Source organism: Saccopteryx bilineata, chromosome 3 (assembly GCF_036850765.1).
Source record: "Saccopteryx bilineata isolate mSacBil1 chromosome 3, mSacBil1_pri_phased_curated, whole genome shotgun sequence".
NCBI lineage: Eukaryota > Metazoa > Chordata > Mammalia > Chiroptera > Emballonuridae > Saccopteryx > Saccopteryx bilineata.
The window spans coordinates 28840112-28861287 of record NC_089492.1 but is presented as its reverse complement, the minus strand read 5'-3'; the positions used below and the strand labels follow the sequence as shown (position 1 = coordinate 28861287).

Genomic DNA, 21176 nt, shown 5'->3' with positions numbered 1-21176 from the left:
ATTTTATCTAATGTAAATATAACTAGTGCAGATTTTTTTTGTTTCCATTTGCATGAAATATTGTATTCCATCTCTTTACTTTCTGTCTGTGTGTCTTTTGATCTGAAGTAGGTCTGTTGTAGACAGTGCATACAGTATATATGGATCTTGTTTTCTTATCCATTCAGGTACGCTATGTCTTTTGATTGAAGCATTTAGTCCAATTATATTTAAAGTTATTATTAATAGGTAAGTAGTTATTGCAATTTTATTAATATTTGTTTCTCTCTCTCCCCCTCCCTCCATTATTATTTTTTTTTTTAAAGAAGTCTCTTTAACATTTCTTGTAATACTTGTTTGGTGGTGATGAACTCTAACTTTTTCTTGTTTGGGAAGCTCTGTATTTCTTCTTCAGTTTTGAATAATAGCCTTGCTTAGTAGACGAGACTTGGATGTAGGTCCTTGCTTTTCATCACTTTGGATATTTCATGTCAATCTTTTGTGGCCTGAAATGTTTCTGTTGACAAATCAGCTAACTGGCTTATGGGAGCTTTGTTGTAGATAACTATGTTTTTTTTCTCTTTCTGCTTTTAGATTTTCTCTTTCTCTTTACTCTTTGATGTTTTTTTATGATGTTTCTTGATGTTGACCTCTTTGGGATCATCTAGTTTAGTACTCTCTTTGTTCTTGAACATGTGTGTCTTTTTCATTCACCAGATACGGGAAGTTTTTCAGTTGTTATTTTTTTCAGATAGGTTCTTGATTCCTCACTCTCTACTTTTTCTGGTACCCCTATGATATGAATGCTTTTTTCTTGATGTTGCCTCATAGGTCCCATAAACCAGTGGTTTTCAACCTCTTTATACTTGAGAACTGGTGAAAATAGAATTCATTTGAAAAAAACTAAGGTAGAACTCACTCTGAGCATAAAAGCAAGTTGGGCTGAGATCATTGGATCTATAATCTTCATAGAACATGTGTGTGGTTAACTGTTTTACAGCCTGGCAGCACTGTGTGGAACCGAGGTTGAAAAACACTGCCTTAAACTATCCTCGTTAAAATAAATATATATATATATATATATATTTCTGTTTTGTTTCCAGCTACCTTTTTTTTCCACATTGCTGATTTGATCCTCTGATTTATTTAGTCTACTGTTTATTCCTTCTGTTGTTCTTCATTTTTGTTATTATATTCTTCATTTCTGACCCTTTTTTTTTTATGCTGATGAAGTTCCACTAAGTTTTTGAGCATTATTTTAACCATTGTTTTGAACTCTATATCTGATAGATTGCTTTCCTCCATTTCATTTATTTTCCTTGAGATTTCTTTCCTTTTAGATGGTATTTTTTTTTTGTCTCCCTATTTTAGCTGCCTCTCTCTTTTATGTGTAGTAGGTAGATCTGCTGTATCTCCCAGTAGTGGTAGGGTGGCATTGTGTAGTAGGTGCCCTATGGGGCCAAGTGGCTCCATCGCCCTGATCTTCTGAGCCAGGTACCCCAGGAATGTCCTTTTTGTAGGTTATGTGTGCCCTCTTACTATAGTTAAGCATTAACTGTTGCCGGCATGTTTGTGGTTGGGGTTGACCCTCAGGTTGGCTGGCTGTATGGATTGGCCATAATCACAGTGTATGAGCTACTTTGCAGGAGCTAACCCCGCAAAGTGGAATTTGCCCCATCAGGGTCTGGCACCTGCTGAGACCTTCCTTGGAGTGGACCACTCTTGTAGCTGTTTGGCTCATGCCCTGTTGTGATCTGAAGCCAGCCACTGAGTGTGTTGGTTTTGGGACCTCTTGGGAGGGATTCCATTGTAGGTCTGTGTCAAACACTGCCTATGACTGGGCCTGGGTGTACGAGGAAGAGACCAAGCTGTGTACCGAGGCTGGCTGCCATCAGATTGAGCACAGGGTAAGTCAGCAAGAGTGCCCAAGGCTCCCCAAGACGTGCCACCATCTGCTGACCGCCTGTTAGGCTCAGCCACTGAAATACCTTGGGTTACATGATGTAGGTTTTCACAGTCACCAAGGTAGGGCAAGTGGTGTTCACCAGCTTGATAAAGATTCAGACTTGCCTCCAGTGCTGCGAATGAGTCTCGGGGTATACTGTGGGCATCTGCCACCCATCTGCGGCCCGCAGAGCCTGGCAGTGGGGCGGGCTCCTTGGGGCCATTAGGGTAGAGCCAACAGAATTCATCTGAGTAGAGCAGACCAAGGTGTGGCTGTTTGAAGGGAGGGCTCAGCACAAAAAAGGTGGTGCCTGTCTCGTGTGCAGGAAGGTGGGTTTTGCCCTAACCCATACAGCTGAGTCTCTATACCTGTTTGTCTCTCTCACTCTCCCGAGCTCACAGAGTGTAAGAAAGATGCATCGCAGGCCCAGGATGACTGCTGCCAGCAAAGTCCGCCGCAGTGCTGCTGGGCAGGGCAGGGCCTCTGTGATTCACCCAGTGTGGAGCTAGTGCGGTCCTTTGGCTGTTGATGTGCCTAACACAGGGATGGTGATGCTTTTCTGGCACTCAGGGCAAACGGCCCCTGTCCAGAATTGCACAACTCAGTTTCTCCCTGGCTTTCTGTGGCACCCCCAAAGCTATTATGAAATTACTCAGGAGTTTTTTTAAGAAAGACTGCAATGATTGCCTCTGGGAGAGCCTATAGCTTTGTGAGTTGGGTATGGCAGGACTCTGGGAGGCATCAGGGTGGGACTAGTGTAGCTGCCCAGGCTGTTGCCATGTGGGGAAAGTGCTTGACCTAGGGAAGGTGGCATCTGTGGGCAGTACGGGACAGTGGTAGTTGTCCCTCTAGCCCTCTCCTCTGAGCCACACAACTCACTTTCTCCTTGTATTATGACTCTGGCACCCTCTGAGCTGCCGTCCCTCCACGGGAGCCCAGGTGAAAGACAAGATTTTGTGCCTTGCCCCTTTCAGAGGATTCCTGGATTCCCCTAGCCATCCTTCTCAGCAGGAAGACAGAATCCCTGCTGATCTCCACAGCCAGGTGGAATGTGGGCTCCCCTTCCCAGCAGTGGCACTCTGGGCTCTGGGCTGGGGAGTCTGGCACGGGGTTGAGAGCCCTCACTCATCAGAAGGGACCTTTGCAGCCGAGATAGCCCTGTGGATTCTCAGCTGCCACACATGAGGGGCCAGCTCTTTCCACCTCTCTGTCCCTCCAACCCATTGCGATTGCAGGGTGGCTTCTTTACGTCTTTTGTCTTAAGACTTCTCTTCAGCTAGTCTTCAGATGGTTATACAGGTGGATTGTTCAGTAATTTGGGTGTAATTTTAATATGGTCAAAGTGGTGAGTGCAGACAGCTTCTTTACTCACTCTGCCATTTGGATCAAGTCTCACTTTGCACTTTTATGTTATGAAGGTAGCTTCTTTCCTTAAGCCTCATGAACCAACCTCTGCTAGCTTCAAATTTTCTCTTGCAGCTTTCTTATCTCTAAACCTTCATTGAATTATAGACAGTTAAGTGTCTTGCTCTGTCTGGATTAGACCATAACACTAAAGCTTTTCTCCATATCATTAATCAGGGTGTTTCGCTTTCTTATTGTGTTCACTGAAGTAGCACTTCTAAATTCCTTCAAGAATTTTCCACTGCATGGATAACTTGAATAAATCTTTGGCGCAAGGGGCCTACCTTTCCATATACAGTACTTTCATCTCTAAGCTTAATCATTTCCAGCTTTTGATTTAATATGGAAGACATGCAACTCTTCACTTGAGTACTTAGAGGCCATTGGAGGGTTAGTTGGCCTACTTTCAATATTATTGTGTCTCAGGGAATAAGAAGATCTGAAGAGAGAGAGAGAGAGAGATGGGGGAATGGCTGATCTGTGGGGCTGTCAAAATACACAGATTACTCTGGGGAACAAAATGTTTGTTGCATCCAGAAGAACACTTGTTATTACCTAATTCGAGTGTGCTGATCTCAAATCTGACATTAGTTATTCTCTGTAAGCTACAAGTTATTTTGCAGTTCAAACATTTAGGTTTTTATCTTGTAAAATTTTCAACATTTAGTTTAACATAATGAAGTATAATGTCTTCTGGAGCATCATCTTTGTAAAAATATAATTTATATAATGTAGTAAATACACTAATACACTAAAAGATATGATTGCATCAGAATTTGTCTACAATTTTGAAATAGAACATATTAAAACACTTATTTTAATCATAAAATTTGCGCAAAATTTATTTAAATTCTATTCAGGCAAAAATTGGCATTTGTAGCTCTTGCGTTTGTGTGCTTGTTGAGGATAATCTCGTTTAATGCGCCAGCAATAGTCCGCTCATCACGAACAACTCCAAGATTTTCGGAAACTTATCAAGATGACAGTTCAGAAAGTGAATCTTAACACTCATGTTACATCCAGTGTTGCGGAAAGCCAACAGCATCCTTTGAACCAGAAGTTCACAGCTTTTTTGTTGCCAAGGAAGTTCTTTGTAACTGCCACAAAAGACTGCCATGCTGCTTTCTCCTCCTTATTTATCTTCTTGGCAAATTCTTCGTCACATATGAGGGTTTGAATTTGAGGTCCATCGAATACACCTGCTTTTATCTTCTCGAACGACAAGGCAGGAAAAGCAGAAATAATATGTTGAAAGCATACACTTTCTCTATTCAAAGCCTGAACAAACTGCTTCATTAAGCCAAATTTGATATGAAGTGGGAGAATAATGATCCTGTTTCGATTAACTACAGGTTCATTCACAATATTTTGCATCCCTACTTCCAGAGCTTCATGTTTCGGCCACTCCTTCTGTGTCCAGTGTTTCTCCTAAGCTCGGCTGTCCCACAAACACAGAAAGCAAGGATACTTTGTGAAACCTGTCTGTTGTCCTCGCAGGAAAGTTACCATTTTAAGGTCCACACAAATGATCTAGTTATGCTCCTCATACTTCAGAAAGTTCAGGACAATTTTTATGTCATTCTTACTAAGTCATTCAATTTGGGTTGGCTAAACTGCTGAGGGGTTAATGACTGCTTGGCATCAGAAGAAGACTCTTCAGATTCTACAACCATTTTCTCATGCATATTATCAAAATACACTTGATTACCATGTTCACTTTTTTCATCCTTAGAAGAAATAAAACCATTAAAAATGGGAACCAGGAGTGTCTCAGAGTGTGGGATCGGTCGTATTGCTGAAGGAATATTAGGATATCCGATCATATGCTGTTTTTTCTTGCTGATGCCCTTTGTATGGATCAGACAGAAATAACTGTCACTGCTGTGGTCCTTAGGTTCATACCAAACCATGGGGATACCAAAAGGCATTCCTTTGTGTTTTTCTTTTGTCCAGTCATGAAGCATTTCCTCACAATTATGACACACTATATGAGGAGCCCAATTCTTGTCTTGATCGCTAAGGGGAACTTGAAAATAGGCAATATATGCACGTGTCACAAATGATGAAATATTGCGCCTTTGACATTGAAGTGTGTAATAGCCACATACATAACAGAAGGTGTCAGGACTATTCTTACATTTACGCCTACTCAAAGAAGCTATGATTCAATCTTAAAACAAAATAGAGTGTTTTTATCAGATAATTTTTTACATTTAAAAATAATTACAATTACGTAAAAGTGATGTTTGTAAAACATTAATTGCCTTGTGGTTATGTTCAATCCAAGAGTTCAATCCCTTTAACTCTAATTTAAAAACCAATGCATGCCGTTAACTGTAACAAAAAGAAATTAAAATTGCATAAAAACTAGAGCATGCACCAAAAAACGGATTTCAGATTTGAAATCAGCGATGCAGAAATATATAGAAACAGTTCTAAAACCTCATTTAACAGAAAATTAAAAAATATTGTTCCCCAGTGTTATTTGTAGATTCTTTTTATATGGGTACGTTTCATGGTACCACGAGACAATACAATAGTAACGTCAAAGATAACTGATCACAGATCAGCATAACAAAAAAATAGTGAAAAAACTTGAGATACTACAAGAATTGCCAAAATGTGACACAGACATCAAGTGAGCAAATGATGTTGGAAAAATAATGCCGATAGATTTGCTTAATACAGGGTTGACACAAAACTTCAATTTGTAAAAAAAAAAAGAAATATCTCTGAAGCACAGTAAAGCGAAGTGCAAAAGAATGAGGCATTTCTGAATATTATATCTTTAATTAAAACTAACACAAGGATCTAGCTTTTGTCATTACTGTTGGTTTTATTTTAATTTTTACATTGAATTTTTCATTTTGTTATTTTCCTTGCACCTTGGCTAATGTTTTTTAAGAAGTAAATAATTAGTATTAGGATCTTGAACTTCATTATATATATATATAATTTATGAAAAAGGCACAGGAGAGTACAAAATGCTGTTTTGGTAGAGACATTATCTGTAAGATGGAACTAAACATAAACATCCTTTTAATATGTTAGTTGCCAAATAAGAGATGATACTTGTAAAAAATTTAAATTGGACACCATTTCCAGACCCATTGTTATTGAATTTAATATATGGTAGCTTAGTAGAGTTTTATAATCAATTTTCAATTTTCATGCTAAATAAAGAAAACATGGATATTTGAAATGTGCGTTTGACCCTCAAATATGCTTATCTGAGTTTTCATTATCTTTTGTAACAAGAGACTTTACTATAGTAAACAAAATTGAAAAAGGGGAAAAAGACACTTGAAATATTAGATCATCTGTCTCTGAACCAATAATATACTGTGTGTTCCTGGTATTATTTAAAAGAAATATATTAAATTTCTCTTAGCTCGGAGAAATTCTCTGTAATATTCAGGTTTCAAAATAGGCAGTTTTAAAATAGTTTACTTGTATTATAGATAATTGGGTAATTGTGTGAATGATGTCAGAATGGTGGGTTCAGTTTCCCTTCCTATCACTAGTTGCTTTAAAGAGTAAAACTGTTACCATGGACAGCACTTGAGCTAGTCAGAAGCATGCTGAGGAAAGTCTTAATCTAGTTTTTGTGGAACAACTTGATAGAACAGTCAAACACATACATTTTTTAAGTTAATGTTTTACTAGTAGTGGACTTCATTATTTTTAAAAAATAAAATAGTATATTCTGTGTATATTTTAGGTTCTCAAGTTTTGTCAAGATATTTAACAGCTATTTTGTAATTCTAGCTAAAAGCACACAGTACTAGGTCTGTTATTAATAGTTACTTGTTCTAACAGGACAGACCACTTATATGCCTTCTTCATTCAGTGGAGTCCAGAAATATATGCAGAGGATACTGGTGAATATACCAGAGAACCTGGATTTATAGTTGTAAAAAAGATCGAAGAGTCTGAAACAAGTGAAGATTCTACTAATGAAGCAGCAGCCAGAGAATGGGAGGTAAGGAGGAAAATGTGAAGATCTCATTATTCATTTTCCTTTGTATGAATTTATAGCTTTATGGTAGCACAGGAGAGTACTCAGAATCTTGATACAAAAGAACACTTTTCTGTTTCTCTCCTCTTTCTGTAAAATCAATAAATAGATCTTTTAAAAAAAGGAAATATATACTGTCCGTGTATATATATGTTCATTGAATGAACCTGATTAATAACTTTAGTTCATTAGTATTTGTCATTTTTCTTTTGCTTTAAAATGGAGAAGCAGTGTATCGGCAATAAAATGACTTATTGAGTGCATTTTAGAATAATGATGCTGTTATACTAATTTTTATAAAACTGTTTTTTCAAATCTGTTTTATTTTACTATGACCTGATATATGAGCAGGTGCAACACATTCATGCAAATATTTCTAAGTCTACACCTAAGCATTATCTTGGCATGAATGTAGTGCTAGAGAAATAAGCTAGTGCTAATTTCTGTTGTGATTGCCTGGATCAATCTCTAGATGCATTTGAAAATATAGAGCAGATGCTAAAATGTGTTAATGGGGTCAAATTTTGTTATCCATTTGGTGTTAATGTTTATTGTTGTTTGTGTGATATAAATTTATTGTGCATGTGGTTAACATGTATAATGATTGAAGATATACATGGCATGTCTTTTGTTTAAAATGTGAACTTGATTTTAAATGTCCATTCTGTATAATATGTCCATCCCTTAACTTTAATATAATGGAATAACAGAATTAACATATATTGAGCACATATTTTAGGTTCTTTAATACTTTCATGGACATTATTAATTTTCTTACCAGCTTTATTCACAATAGCCCCAAACTGGAAACAACCTGAATACCTATCAGCAGGAGAATGGATAAAAACATTTTGGAATATTCACAAAATTCTGAATAATATAGCAATAAAAATGATCTGCTGGCATAGGCAACATCATGGATGAATCTCACAGATAATATGTTTGCTAAAAGAACCCAAGCCAGGCCCTGGCCGGTTGGCTCAGCAGTAGAGCGTCGGCCTGGCGTGCGGAGACCCAGGTTCGATTCCCAGCCGGGGCACATAGGAGAGGCACCCATTTGCTTCTCCACCCCCTCCCTCCTTCCTCTCTGTCTCTCTCTTCCCCTCCCGCAGCCAGGGCTCCATTGGAGCAGGGATGGCCCAGGCGCTGGGGATGGCTCGGGCGCTGGGGATGACTCCTTGGCCTCTGCCCCAGGCGCTAGAGTGGCTCTGGTCACGGCAGAGCGTTGCCCCCTGGTGGGCAGAGTGTCGCCCCCTGGTGGGCATGCCAGGTGGATCCCGGTCGGGCGCATGCGGGAGTCTGTCTCTCCCCGTTTCCAGCTTCAGAAAAATACAAAAAAAAAAAAAAAAAAGAATCCAAGCCAGACAAAAAAAGAGTATATACTATATAATTCCATTTTTATAGAGTTCAGAAGGGCAAAACTAATCAAAAGTCCATCATGCTATCTTTCTGGGGGTTATTGGGTGGCTAGGGGCAGGAGGGAACTTCACTGATACTGGGAACATTCTATATTTTATTCCTAGTGATAGTTACGTGTCAACATATGGAAAAAAAATCCCTGTGTATTTAAAATTAGCTTTAGGAGGCTTTTAAAATAGCCCAGGTAATCAAAGATGTGTACCTGTACTTAGATAGCAACAGTTGAAGGTAGAATCCAAGGGAATTTAAATTTTTTTGAAAAAGTATTACATAGCTAATAAGATTGGATTTTGTAACAATCAGGTAGCAATGACATTACTAATTTTGGATTTGGGAATTTTCTCTGTACTACGGTTGGAGCGTTTAACTTTGGAAATAATAGACTATTATGATTATTTGACTATTGAGAACTTTGTTTCAAAGGAACTGCCTTAAATTTTTGTGGAAGGAAAAAAAATTTTTGTGGAAGGCTCTACAGGTGTTATAATTTTTAAAGAAACTAATGTATCCTCACCTGTTTTTAACCAGAATTGATTCAAATAAAGAAAAAATGGAAGAGAAAAAAATTAAAGCTTTTTTCTGCATTGCCTAGAAAACAGTGCTGCACTGTTCAGTATGGTAGCCACTAGCCACATATGGCTGTTGATTACTTGAAATGTGGCTAATACAACTAAAAAACTGAATTGTTAATTTTATTTCATTTTTATTTTAATCAATTTAACTTTAGAAACTGATACTTATTTCATTTGGGTAACTTTACAACTTGGACTTATGAATCTACTTTTTCAACTATAAATTTTATGAAATATAAATATGATTTCTAGGTAAATCCAGATCTCAAGAAAATCAAGTATTTTCTGTGAAAATTTAGTGTCTGAATTGAGATGTGCTGTAGTGTAAAATATAATAGTTCCTATAAATACAGCTACCACTAGCCACATGTGAATATTGAGAACTTAAAATGTGGCTAGTTCAAATTGAGATGTTCTCTTTAAATATAAAATATACATTGTGGATGGCTCCTTGGCCTCTGTCTGCCCCAGGCGCTAGAGTGGCTCTGGTCGCAGTAGAGCGACGCCCCGGAGGGGCAGAGCATCGCCCCCTGGTGGGCAGAGCGCGTAGCCCCCTGGTGGGTGTGCTGGGTGGATCCTGGTCAGGCGCATGCGGGAGTCTGTCTCCCCGTTTCCAGCTTCAGAAAAAAAAATAATAAAAATAAAAATAAAATAAAATATACATTGTATTTTAAAGATTTGGAATTGAAACAAAAAAAACATTAATTTTTATATGTATTATATTGAAATGATAATATTTTGGACTTGGGTTAAATATATTAAAATTAATTTTACTTTTTTCTCTTTTTATAGAGAAAATCTATAATTGCCTATGTCCTGTATTTCTCTTGTACAGTGCTGATCTAGTGCCCAATGGTTACTAAAGATGTAAAAAGTATTATTTTTCCAACCAGATTCACTCTTGGTGTTATATATTCTGTGGGTCTGAACAAATGTGTAATGACAAAAAAATACTTTAAATGTTATCAAAATGATATTTGAAAAAGGAATTTGGCTAGAGCACTTAAATAAAATTAGAGTACTTCCAACTTTGAAGTGGTATTTTTAGGGTTTTTTTCTTCCTAGGGTAGAGAATATATGACTTAGAATTTATGATGATTTATGGCTGCTTATCAGTCTGTCTAAAACTGTCTGGTATATTCACTCTTACTCAACTTCAGTGATACTTAGATCTTTGTTATCCTTGTCTGTTAGGCAGAAATATATTGCTAACCAAAAATTTATACATTGGGGAAACCTTTGTATATGGTAAACTTCCCTCCACTCCTATTTCTCTTCTGTTTCCCACTTGTCTCCCTCCCTGGGTAAGCACCATGAGGGCAGTTTCTCACAATACTGTACCCTCAGAGCTGAGAGCAGTGTAGGTATGCGGGCGGAGGGGGGCAAAAGTAGGTTTACAGTTGTTCATATGGAAAATAATACAATAGTTAACAAGAATTAACTATCACATACAACTATAAACCTACTTTTACCCCACCCTGTGTAATTTATTCTAAATAAATGCTTATCAATTAATGAATAAATTTGGGCATATATTAGAATCAGTAATAAAACTTCTACTCACCTTTCAAAATTGGTCTATATCCTAAAGTAAGTTTTTATGTCAGTTGTAGTAAATACTTTGTCATAAAGCCATAGACTCTGGAAGTTGGAATTCACTGACATTCTAGCTTCTCTCTCATTTTATGTTTTCTACTATTCTTAGTTCTGCTTTAATGTATTCAAATGTAGGGAGGGTTTTTTTGGTTTTGTTTTGTTTTTTACTTAAAAGGGCAACACTGTTCATTTTAGGATGACTGTTGGGCAATTCTTCCTTCTAGGGTGCATCAATTATCTTCCTTTATAATCTGTTTTTCAGGATTATTTTATTTTTTTTTGGTACTTCCACTGTTTATTAACTTGTAATGGATCCTATACTATCCTCATCATTACCTTAAAATGTGTCAAAGCATTCATGAACTATGACACCCCAAATTACTAAAATGTGCACTTGAGATTGCAAAAAAAAAACACTATAATATTTGAAATGATTTAATTTCCAAAATATACAAATTGAAAGGCAATCTTATTGGAGCTAATTCGGAAAGGCTGGAATATCAGAATTCGAAGTGATGAGAAAAGGAAGGAGGAAAGGAGGTCAATATAAGAGATTTATTTGTAGAGTGAATTCCAGAGAGAGATGAGAGCAACAGAAACCTGTGTTTACTAAGTAAGGTTAGACCAATTGTAAGAGCCCCTAATGATACATCAGAACTAAGATTCTTGACTATTAGGAGAAAGAATCAGAGCAGTTCTGTACATATAACTCAAGATGTGTATGAGATTTATTTTATTTAATATATGCTTTTTACTGTTCTATTTAGTCCATATAAATATCATTAGGAGAAGACATCAGCTTACCTTGTTCTTTGGTGTGTGTGTTTTTTTTAAAACAATAGCATCTTAAGTTTGTTAATTATGAATTCTTCTATTGGGAATTTAATAACCTTACCTTGCCACTGAAAAGGAACTACTTATAGGATCTTTTCCTCTGGTTTCTGGCAGTATCCAATGATAGGAAAACAGCATGTGAAGTGTGGATAATGTTTTATGTGAGGCTTTGTTTTTAAAAAAGGTTACTTTTTGCCAGACCAGGCAGTGGTGCAGTGGATGGAGCGTGGGACTGGGACGTGAAGGACCCAGGTTCAAAACCCAAGGTCCTTGGCTTGAGCGTGGGCTCATCTGGTTTGAGCAAGGGGTCATTCGGTCTGCTATAGCCCCTGGTCAAGGCACATATGAGAAAGCAATCAATGAACAACTGAAGTGCCACAACTAAAAATTGATGCTTCTTATCTTGCTCCCTTCCTATCTGTCTGTCCCTATCTGTCCCTCTCTCTGTCTCTCTCTCTGCCTCTGTCACAATAAATAAATAACGTGTTACTTTTTTATTTTTGATGGGGATTGTTTTTATGGATTTCACTGGAAAAGAAAGAGCTGTAATGGCATTTCAATAAAGTATCAGGAAGGTTCTGAGGGAAAGGTGGGGAAAGATGCCTATTGACACCTGCTGTTTTCTGATAGTGCTTTGATTTAATAAATAAACAAAAATAGAAATGAATAGTATAATGAATTTGCATTTTACATTCTTTAAATGTCATAGTAGTGTTTAAAATACATTATAATATGAATATGTTTTTGCAGTTTGTTATTTGAATCAGGATTGACTAAGATCCAAATGTTTCAATTAAATGTCTCTTAAGTCACTGTAAATGTAGATTCTTCCTCCACTGCTTTGCTTTGCTTTTATTCTATGTAATTTTAGTTCTCCTATAGAATGGCCCACAGTCTGGATTTTGCTGATTGCATTCCTACAGTGTTATTAATATGTTCTTCTCCCTTGAATTTCTTGTGACTTCTAGTTCACATCTGGAAGAACCCATTTAGGTGTAGACCAGGAGTAGTCAACCTTTTTATACCTACCGCCCACTTTTGTATCTCTGTTAGTAGTAAAATTTTCTAACTGCCCACCGGTTAAAACAGTAATGGTGATTTATAAAGTAGGGAAGTAACTTTACTTTATAAAATTTATAAAGCAGTTACAGCAAGTTAAAGCATATAATAATAATTACCACGAACTTTATGTTGGATTTTCACTGTTTGGCAGAGTAAATCTTTATAAAACAACTTACTATAGTTAAATCTATCTTTTTATTTATACTTTGGTTGCTCCACTACCGCCCACCATGAAAGCTGGAACGCCCACTAGTGGGCGGTAGGGACCAGGTTGACTACCACTGGCGTAGACTATCACCTTTATTATACAGATAATTCCTCTAAGCTTGTTTCTTATTTGGCTGAAAATTTACTTCTTATATGAGTAAATTGTAGTAGTTAGTCTGCAATTCAGAACCCATAGTCTTTTTAACACACCAAGTTCTCTACCTGTGAAGCACTTTCATCTGTTTTTTTAAAGATTTATTGAATTAATTTTACAGAGAGAGGAAGGGGCAGTGAGAAGCATCAACTCCTAGTTGCTGCTCGTTAATTCTTCATTGCTTGCCTCTTGCTTGTTGTGCATGCCTTGACCGGGCAAGCCCACGGTCTTGAACTGGTTACCTCAGTGTTCCAGGAGAATGCTCTCTCCACTGCACCACCATGTTAGGCTTGGTAACAACTTGAAATCACCTGAGACAACTTTTAAAAATCTTATAGCTCAAGCTCACATGACTTCAGACCGATTAAATCAGAATCACTGGGGGTGAGACCTCATTATCAGTATCCTTTACAGCTCCTCACTGTGCAGTACCGATACGAGGACAGCATAGTGTGCGCCATGCCACCACCTCAGGTGTGCATTCAGCTACTCAGCGCTGACACTGGAAGATTCTTTCAGACTCTGTCAATCACAGTATAGTGACATTTTCAAGTCTGTGTCATGCAACTTACACTGCATAAAACATTTTTCAAAATATTCCACTTTTTCTGGTGTTGCACCTGTAAACCAAAATATAAAGTTGATTCACTGTGAAGAAAGGTTTCTTTAATCGTTGTGCCTTCATTTTTAAAATCACGTTTTTTGCTGATACAGTTACTTCAGGCTTAACTCCCTTATGGGCCTAAGGAACAGTGTCACATCTTAATTTCCCTATCCTTGTTGTAGTACCTCTTAGTACACATGCCAGGCTGGGCTTTCTTAATCTGTTCCACTTGACCTTGTTCATCAGATATTCTTTAAAGTTGGTATACTTGACAAGAACTCATGAGTCCAGTGGTATAATCTAAAGCAGTAGCCTGAAATATCTTTGAAACCTTTTTTACCTTTAAAATTCATATGAATTTTGCATTCATCTTCTCAATTTATCTGATATAATATAAAAAGAATTTTTGAATGTCTTACCATGATGGTACAGTATAACAGGTCAGTTGTATTCTGTCACTAGGTGGTATCATGGCACATTACTGGTCCCTTCGAGCTGTGTCATCTTCAATCCCAAGTACCCATTTCAAGAAGCTTCTAGTAGAATCCTTTGAAAGTTTTAGGTTCAAAGTATCACATGTGTTGAGTGTGCAAGCCTTGCTGCTTGATGGCACAGGCCTTAAAAGTGGAGCTTTTAAAGCTAAAATTGCTTGTTGTCCCACTTTCTTTGGGTTGAATTTCACTCCTTTTGGGGTAAAAGCAGACAGAAGAGGTTTTATGATTTTTTTTCATCCTTAAATTTAATTTTATACCACTTTTAGTTCAATATCTCTCATATGTGAAACCTACTTATTTTTAAAACATCTAGTACTACTAGGATGATAAATAAAACAAGAAAGAAACTGATTTTATTAAATTAGCTTTGACTTACTTAGAAGTTTACCTCCTAGGTTTATGCTTGTTGATTACATTTTAAATTATGACTTTACCAAGATTATATGTCTGCAGATTACCTAGCATATTAGTATTGTTTCTTTACAAGAGTAATGACTGGTATTAGAAGACATTGTTCTGGCTTACTTCCCACTTCTTACCCTTGCCAAAGTAGTGATAAAAATAGGTTCCATTTGATTTCTGGTTTCTGAGATGACTTGTTCATTTTGAGGTGCTTGACTTTACTCATATTTTCTCAAAGCTTAGTTATTCAGTTTTAAGTGTATCAGGGGTCCCCAAACTTTTTACACAGGGGGCCCATTCACTGTCCCTCAGACCGTTGGAGGGCCACCACATACAGTGCTCTTCTCACTGACCACCAATGAAAGAGGTGCCCCTTCCGGAAGTGTGGTGGGGGCCGGATAAATGGCCTCAGGGAGCCACATGCGGCCCGCGGGGCCGTAGTTTGGGGACACCTGGTAAGTGTAAATAAATATGTGAACTGCTTGTTTTGTAAATCTCTGCAAAGATTTTATACTTACTCAAAATACACTGCTCAGAAAATTAGGGAATATTTTATAGCTTCATATTCATTTTGAAATATCCTCTAATTTTTGTGAGCAGCACATTTTAGGATCTACTTTCTGGCTTAGATAACTTTAAATCATTTATAGACTTTTCCATTTCAATATTACTTTTTAGTGTTCTCCATTTTAATTTATGAATATGAAATATTTAACCTAATATTAGCATTTTGGGCCATAAAATTTATCATGTTGTATCTTTATTAGATTTGATTTTCTACTGCTATGTGGTAATTATCATTTGGAGTCCTATCTGCTTTCTTAATTGATGTTAATTAGGCAGAATTTTATTGCCATGGCTGTTTATATTAGGTTACTCAGAGAAGACTTATGCAACAATTTGGTATTGCTGCAATTTCTAAGAAGCACCAATATCAGGAGGTTTCAACTGTTTGGTAAATATTTTATTTCTTAAGCTGCCAGATATGAGTATTCTGGTATATTAAACATATATATTTTTAATTAAAGTGCAAGTAATACCAAAATTAAAATTAAGTCAATATATGAAACAAAACATTCCTTATCTCTTCTCAGCTAGACAGCAAACTCCATACAGAATTGATTTTGTTCAAAATTAAAGTAGTCTTTAAAGAAACCCAAATAAAAGGTGAAAGGGGACAATTTGACTTTGTGTGATAGGTATACAACATAATCAAATGTCAAAATGATCTGGAGATGTTTTCTCTGAATCTGTGTACTCTAATTGATCAATGTCATTCCATTAAAATTAATTGTCTAAATAAAATTTTAAAAAGTAGTCTTGCCCTGGCCGGTTGGCTCAGTGGTAGAGCATCGGCCTGGCGTGCGGGAGATCCGGGTTCGATTCCCAGCCAGGGCACATAGGAAAAGCGCCCATTTGCTTCTCCACCCCCCCCCCCACTTCCTCTCTGTCTCTCTCTTCCTCTCCCGCAGCCAAGGCTCCATTGGAGCAAAGATGGCCTGGGCGCTGGGGATGGCTCCTTGGCCTCTGCCCCAGGCGCTAGAGTGGTTCTGGTAGCGGCAGAGCAACGCCCCGGAGGGGCAGAGCATCGCCCCCTGGTGGGCAGAGCATCGCCCCTGGTGGGTGTGCCGGGTGGATCCCGGTCGGGCGCATGCGGGAGTCTGTCTGACTGTCTCTCCCCGTTTCCAGCTTCAGAAAAATACACACACACACACACACACACACACACACACACACACACAAAGGTAGTGTTTATGTCTAAGTCACCAATAGGGTGAGGTCACATTTCTCAGATAAAGGCCATTAAAGTAATTTTTACATTGATTGAATTACATAGTATTATAAATCATAACTGCAGAAGAAATTCAATTCTGAAAACAGGAGAAGTCAAAAGCATTAAAAGAACTAGAATTTATGAGTAAATATAAATTGTGTTATATAATATATCTATATTGAGTATTTTTAAAATCACATTCTTGAGGTATAATTGACAAACAAAAAGCTATGCATATTTAATACATACACTCAGTGAGTCTGGAGACAAGTATGCATCCCTGAAATCATTACTATAACCTGTGCCATAAACATTTTCATCAATTCCAAATCTTCCCATCCTCTTCATTATTATTTTATAATAACACTTAACTTATAATAAGGTTAACTTATACCCTCTTAGCAAATTTGGAAGTATACAATACAGTGTTGTTATAGGCACTAGGTTGTGCAGCAGAATTCTACTTCCAGGCTGTTTGTATATTTTCTCTTATTAGCATTTAGCACCCAGAATCATGCCTAATATGTTTTTTTTAAAACTACTAATAATGTTAAGTGAGGATGTTACCTACCTCAGGAAAGTTTTGAACCAGTACCTTGCTTTTCTTGTCAGTATTCTTCCTCAGTTACTACCCAAAAGTTATGGGCTATAAACTTTTCATTAAAAACCCAAAATGTTCTTTAATATAGATTGAGAAGAGACAAGCTGAATGAATGACAGACTATTTTATGACTTGAAATATTATGTATTATTGCTTCTTCTAGTAGACCACTTCTAACTCGAAATCAGATATACTGCTCACAAAAATTAGGGGATATTTCAAAATGAATATGAAGGGATAAAATATTCCCTAATTTTTGTGACAAGTATATAAAGTAATTCAATAATTTTAGCCCCAATAAAGAAAGTAGAGGAAAAAATGATTATTAAATTGAATATCTGAATTATAAGAACAGATTATGTTCAATCTTTAAACAAGTTATGCTTTTCAAAGTGCTTCATGTTGTAGTCTGTTATTTTATACTAATGGTAAGTTGACATCTGCCTCAAGCTTTGGGATGTCTAGACAAATTTCCATGGCCTAGCATTATGTTTCTAAACATTATGAAAAAAGGAAAAGGCAAGAAGGAGGTTTGCTGAGCTGATTTTATGTTTGCTAAATAATATGTGTATTAATTAGAAAGCACTTGGCTTCAACAAACATAAAAATCATTTTGTTGTAATTGACATAATATGAGTTTCAGGTGTACAACATAATGATTTGACATTTATATATGTCAAATGATCATTGCAATAAGTCTAGTTGACATTTGTCAGCATGCATAGTTAAGAAAAAAATTTTTTCTTATGATGAGGACTTGTAAGATCTTAGCAACTTTTAAATATGCAGTACAGTATTATTAACCATAGTTATCATGCTATACATTATATCTTCATGACTTACTTTATAACTGGAAGCTTGTACTTTTTTACCTCCTTCAATCATTTTGTCTACCTTTTTGGCAACCTCCAATCTATAATCTTTATGTATGAGCTTGTTTTTGTTTTGTTTTGTTTTGTTTTGTTTTGTTTTGGGGGATTTTTTTTTTTGGGTGGTGGTGGTGGTTTTGAATTCCACATATAAGTGATATCATATAGAATTTGTCTTCCTCTGGCTGATTATTTCACTTGGCATAATGCCCTCAAGGTATATTCATGTCACAAATGGCAACATTTTATTCTTTTTCACAGCTAGATAATATTTCATTGTATGTCTTGGCTATTGTAAATCAAGAATACTTCAGGCCCTGGCCAGTTGGCTCAGCGGTAGAGCGTCGGCCTAGCGTGCGGAGGACCCGGGTTCGATTTCCGGCCAGGGCACACAGGAGAAGCGCCCATTTGCTTCTCCACCCCTCCGCCGCGCTTTCCTCTCTGTCTCTCTCTTCCCCTCCCACAGCCAAGGCTCCATTGGAGCAAAGATGGCCCGGGCGCTGGGGATGGCTCTGTGGCCTCTGCCTCAGGCGCTAGAGTGGCTCTGGTCGCAACATGGCGACGCCCAGGATGGGCAGAGCATCGCCCCCTGGTGGGCAGAGCATCGCCCCTGGTGGGCGTGCCGGGTGGATCCCGGTCGGGCGCATGCGGGAGTCTGTCTGACTGTCTCTCCCTGTTTCCAGCTTCAGAAAAATGAAAAAAAAAAAAAAAAAGAATACTTCAGTGAGCTTGGGGTGCTTGTATCTTTTTGAATTAGTGTTTGTTTTCTTTGAATAAATTTACTCAGAAGTGGAATTACTAGATCATATAGTAGTTATATTTTAAATTGTTGAGGAACTTCCTTACTGTTTTCTATAGAAGCTGCGCCAGTTTACGTTTCTACCAATATTATACAAGGGTTCCCTTTTTTCCACATCCTCACCAACACTTGTTGTTTCCTGGCTTTTTTTATGATAGCCATTATAAACTGACAGATGAGAGGTGATACCTCACTGTGGTTTAGTTGTTTTTTAAAGTATGGTCCCTGGACCACCAGCAGCAGCAACAGCATCTAGGAATTTGTTTTAAAGTCACATTCTCATACCCCATTCCAGTCTGCTTAATCAGAAACTGGTTTTGAAGCCCACCCAGCATTTGTGTTTTAGCAAATGCTCCAGGTGACTGATGCAGGCTAAACTTTGAAAGCCACTGGTTTAGATCTCTAAGGACACATCCTATCCAGTCGTGGACACAGGCTTCTGAGAAACACGTGACTGAAAGGATACCTGAGCAGAATCAAAGCTGTACTAGAATAATCTGTGGGGATGTATGTTGAGTAGACAACCAACAAAATAAGCTCTCTCCTATGCTTGTTGTGTGTGTGTTTAAAAATCTCATTTAGAACACATTTTGGTATACATATAATATTTTTAAGCTTAGAAAATCTGGCTATAGGTAATGAATAAGTTTTCAAAATGGCACCCCACTGCCATTAAATTGTGATATTGTTGGTATGTGTAGGGAGAGTGCAGTGATGAAGGAGGTTGATGCCTAATGGGACTCTGTCGAACGCCCATGTGGAGATGGTTATAGCCTACGAGAGCCTGTGGGACAGAGATCTTAGGGTAGGTGTGGTGGGGCTGGTTGGCGACATGGGGGCAGGGGAGTTGGCTGGTGTATCCAGAAGGGAGGATGTTCAGTGTGGAGTATGCCCTCTCCTCTGCCTGCACATGCTTGAATGTGGAGGAAGGAGGTGTGGGTAAGTGTGTGTGGTGCAGTGGTGTGTGTGTGAAGGGTGTCATTGTGTATACACAGTATTGTGTGTACACATACACAAGGGAAAGGGGGAGGATTAGGTTCAGCTTAAAATGGAAGAAACCTACAGGTATTGTGACACTGATAGTCTAATTAAAATTTAGCACTGGGTAATTTTAGTTTATAGCTTTAATGATATTTAAATCTTAAAATTTTATTTCTTTAGTTATATTGAGCATTCTGCTGGTTAGTGAAGTATTGCTTCGTAGCATAATGCTGGTATGTAGAAGTACTTTTTCAAGAAAGTAAATGTTAGGAAATAAAATTTAAAAATGGACTGTGTAACAGGAATTTACAGGTTACTTTGAATATTTGTGTAGGATTTATTTGTACTATGTTTTTTATATAGTCATCCTATGAGATTTGAGGGTTGAAGGGTCCTCAGAGAACATCTTTTTGTTTAAAAAATGCCCATATAAAAGGTGAAATTTTGTAGGATTCTTTGATATAAAGAATAGACTGTATAATTATGGACAAACAAAATGTTAATTGAAATCACTTGTGTACTTTGGGAGGGACCCTGGCAACTATTTATTCCTTTTTTATGACTAAGATATTTTTACTATGTTTCTTAGTGTACTTGGTTTTTGAAAATACATGCACTGTGTCTTTAAACTTTTGAGTTCTTTCTTTGCACATTTGGGTACAGCGCAACCAAACTTAAATATGGGAAACCTTGTCTTCCCTCCCCAGCTTTACAGTCTCCACTCAGGACTCTCTTTGCAGTGTATTCTACTTAGTGATTAGCTCTCTGTATTGTCAATCAAATCTTTGTCTCTAGCAAACTGTTTTGTCACTATAGTAGGAAGGGCTCTTGTGCTGGAAATTTATCTTTGACAGAGGAAGAATGCTGTTTAAAACAGTTCTTACAAGATCTGATGTAACTTAATTTGCCCTGGAAAGGAAATGTCTCGTCTCTGGTATGGGAAGAAAGGGAGAAGACATCAACCACTTAATCACAAGTATACTCTGGTAAATCTTAGTCAATGATTGCAATTTCTGTATTTACTAGTCCTTTTATGTTGACATGCAAGATTATACAATTTCTGAAAGTTTAAGCATAGAGAATATTCATAAAATACAAAATTGTATAATTACAGAAAAGTACCTTTAAGTTATTACTGCTAATCCTAAATATCTTCAAAAAAGGAAATGAATAAAAGTGTAGTTTTGTTTGTTAAAAGTGTTTGGTGTTTTTATTCTCTGTAAGCAGTAGTTACCAAATCTTTATTGCTACCTAAAAATTTTTTTAAGCTTAAGTTTGTAAGAAAATATTCAGAATTTTTTTCTTGCTTAAAAATAGAGTAGAACAATTAGTGTGACTTAACTTTAATTTTCATTAACTGGATCCCAAACTGAATACATTGAGAATATTTTGTATTGAGACTCAGTTTAGCACTCTGAAAAAAGGCTTTCTGAAACTATCCAAAAAGTTTCAAGCAGTGCTA

The 21176-nt window shown here is 37.2% G+C and overlaps 1 protein-coding gene across 12 annotated transcripts in view; it reads left to right on the top strand.

Moving 5' to 3' along the window:
- The window catches only part of OXR1 (oxidation resistance 1), a 535173-nt gene that overhangs the window by 488533 nt on the left and 25464 nt on the right, over nucleotides 1–21176 (top strand). For 10 of the 12 annotated variants that reach the window (XM_066265827.1, XM_066265822.1, XM_066265824.1 and 7 more), the window contains one exon: nucleotides 7148–7310. In XM_066265827.1, coding sequence (XP_066121924.1) covers nucleotides 7148–7310 — 163 coding nt within the window. Of the gene's footprint in view, nucleotides 1–7147; nucleotides 7311–20525; nucleotides 20701–21176 lie in introns of those variants that run through there. The other 2 variants (XM_066265833.1, XM_066265835.1) reach the window with 2 other exon arrangements.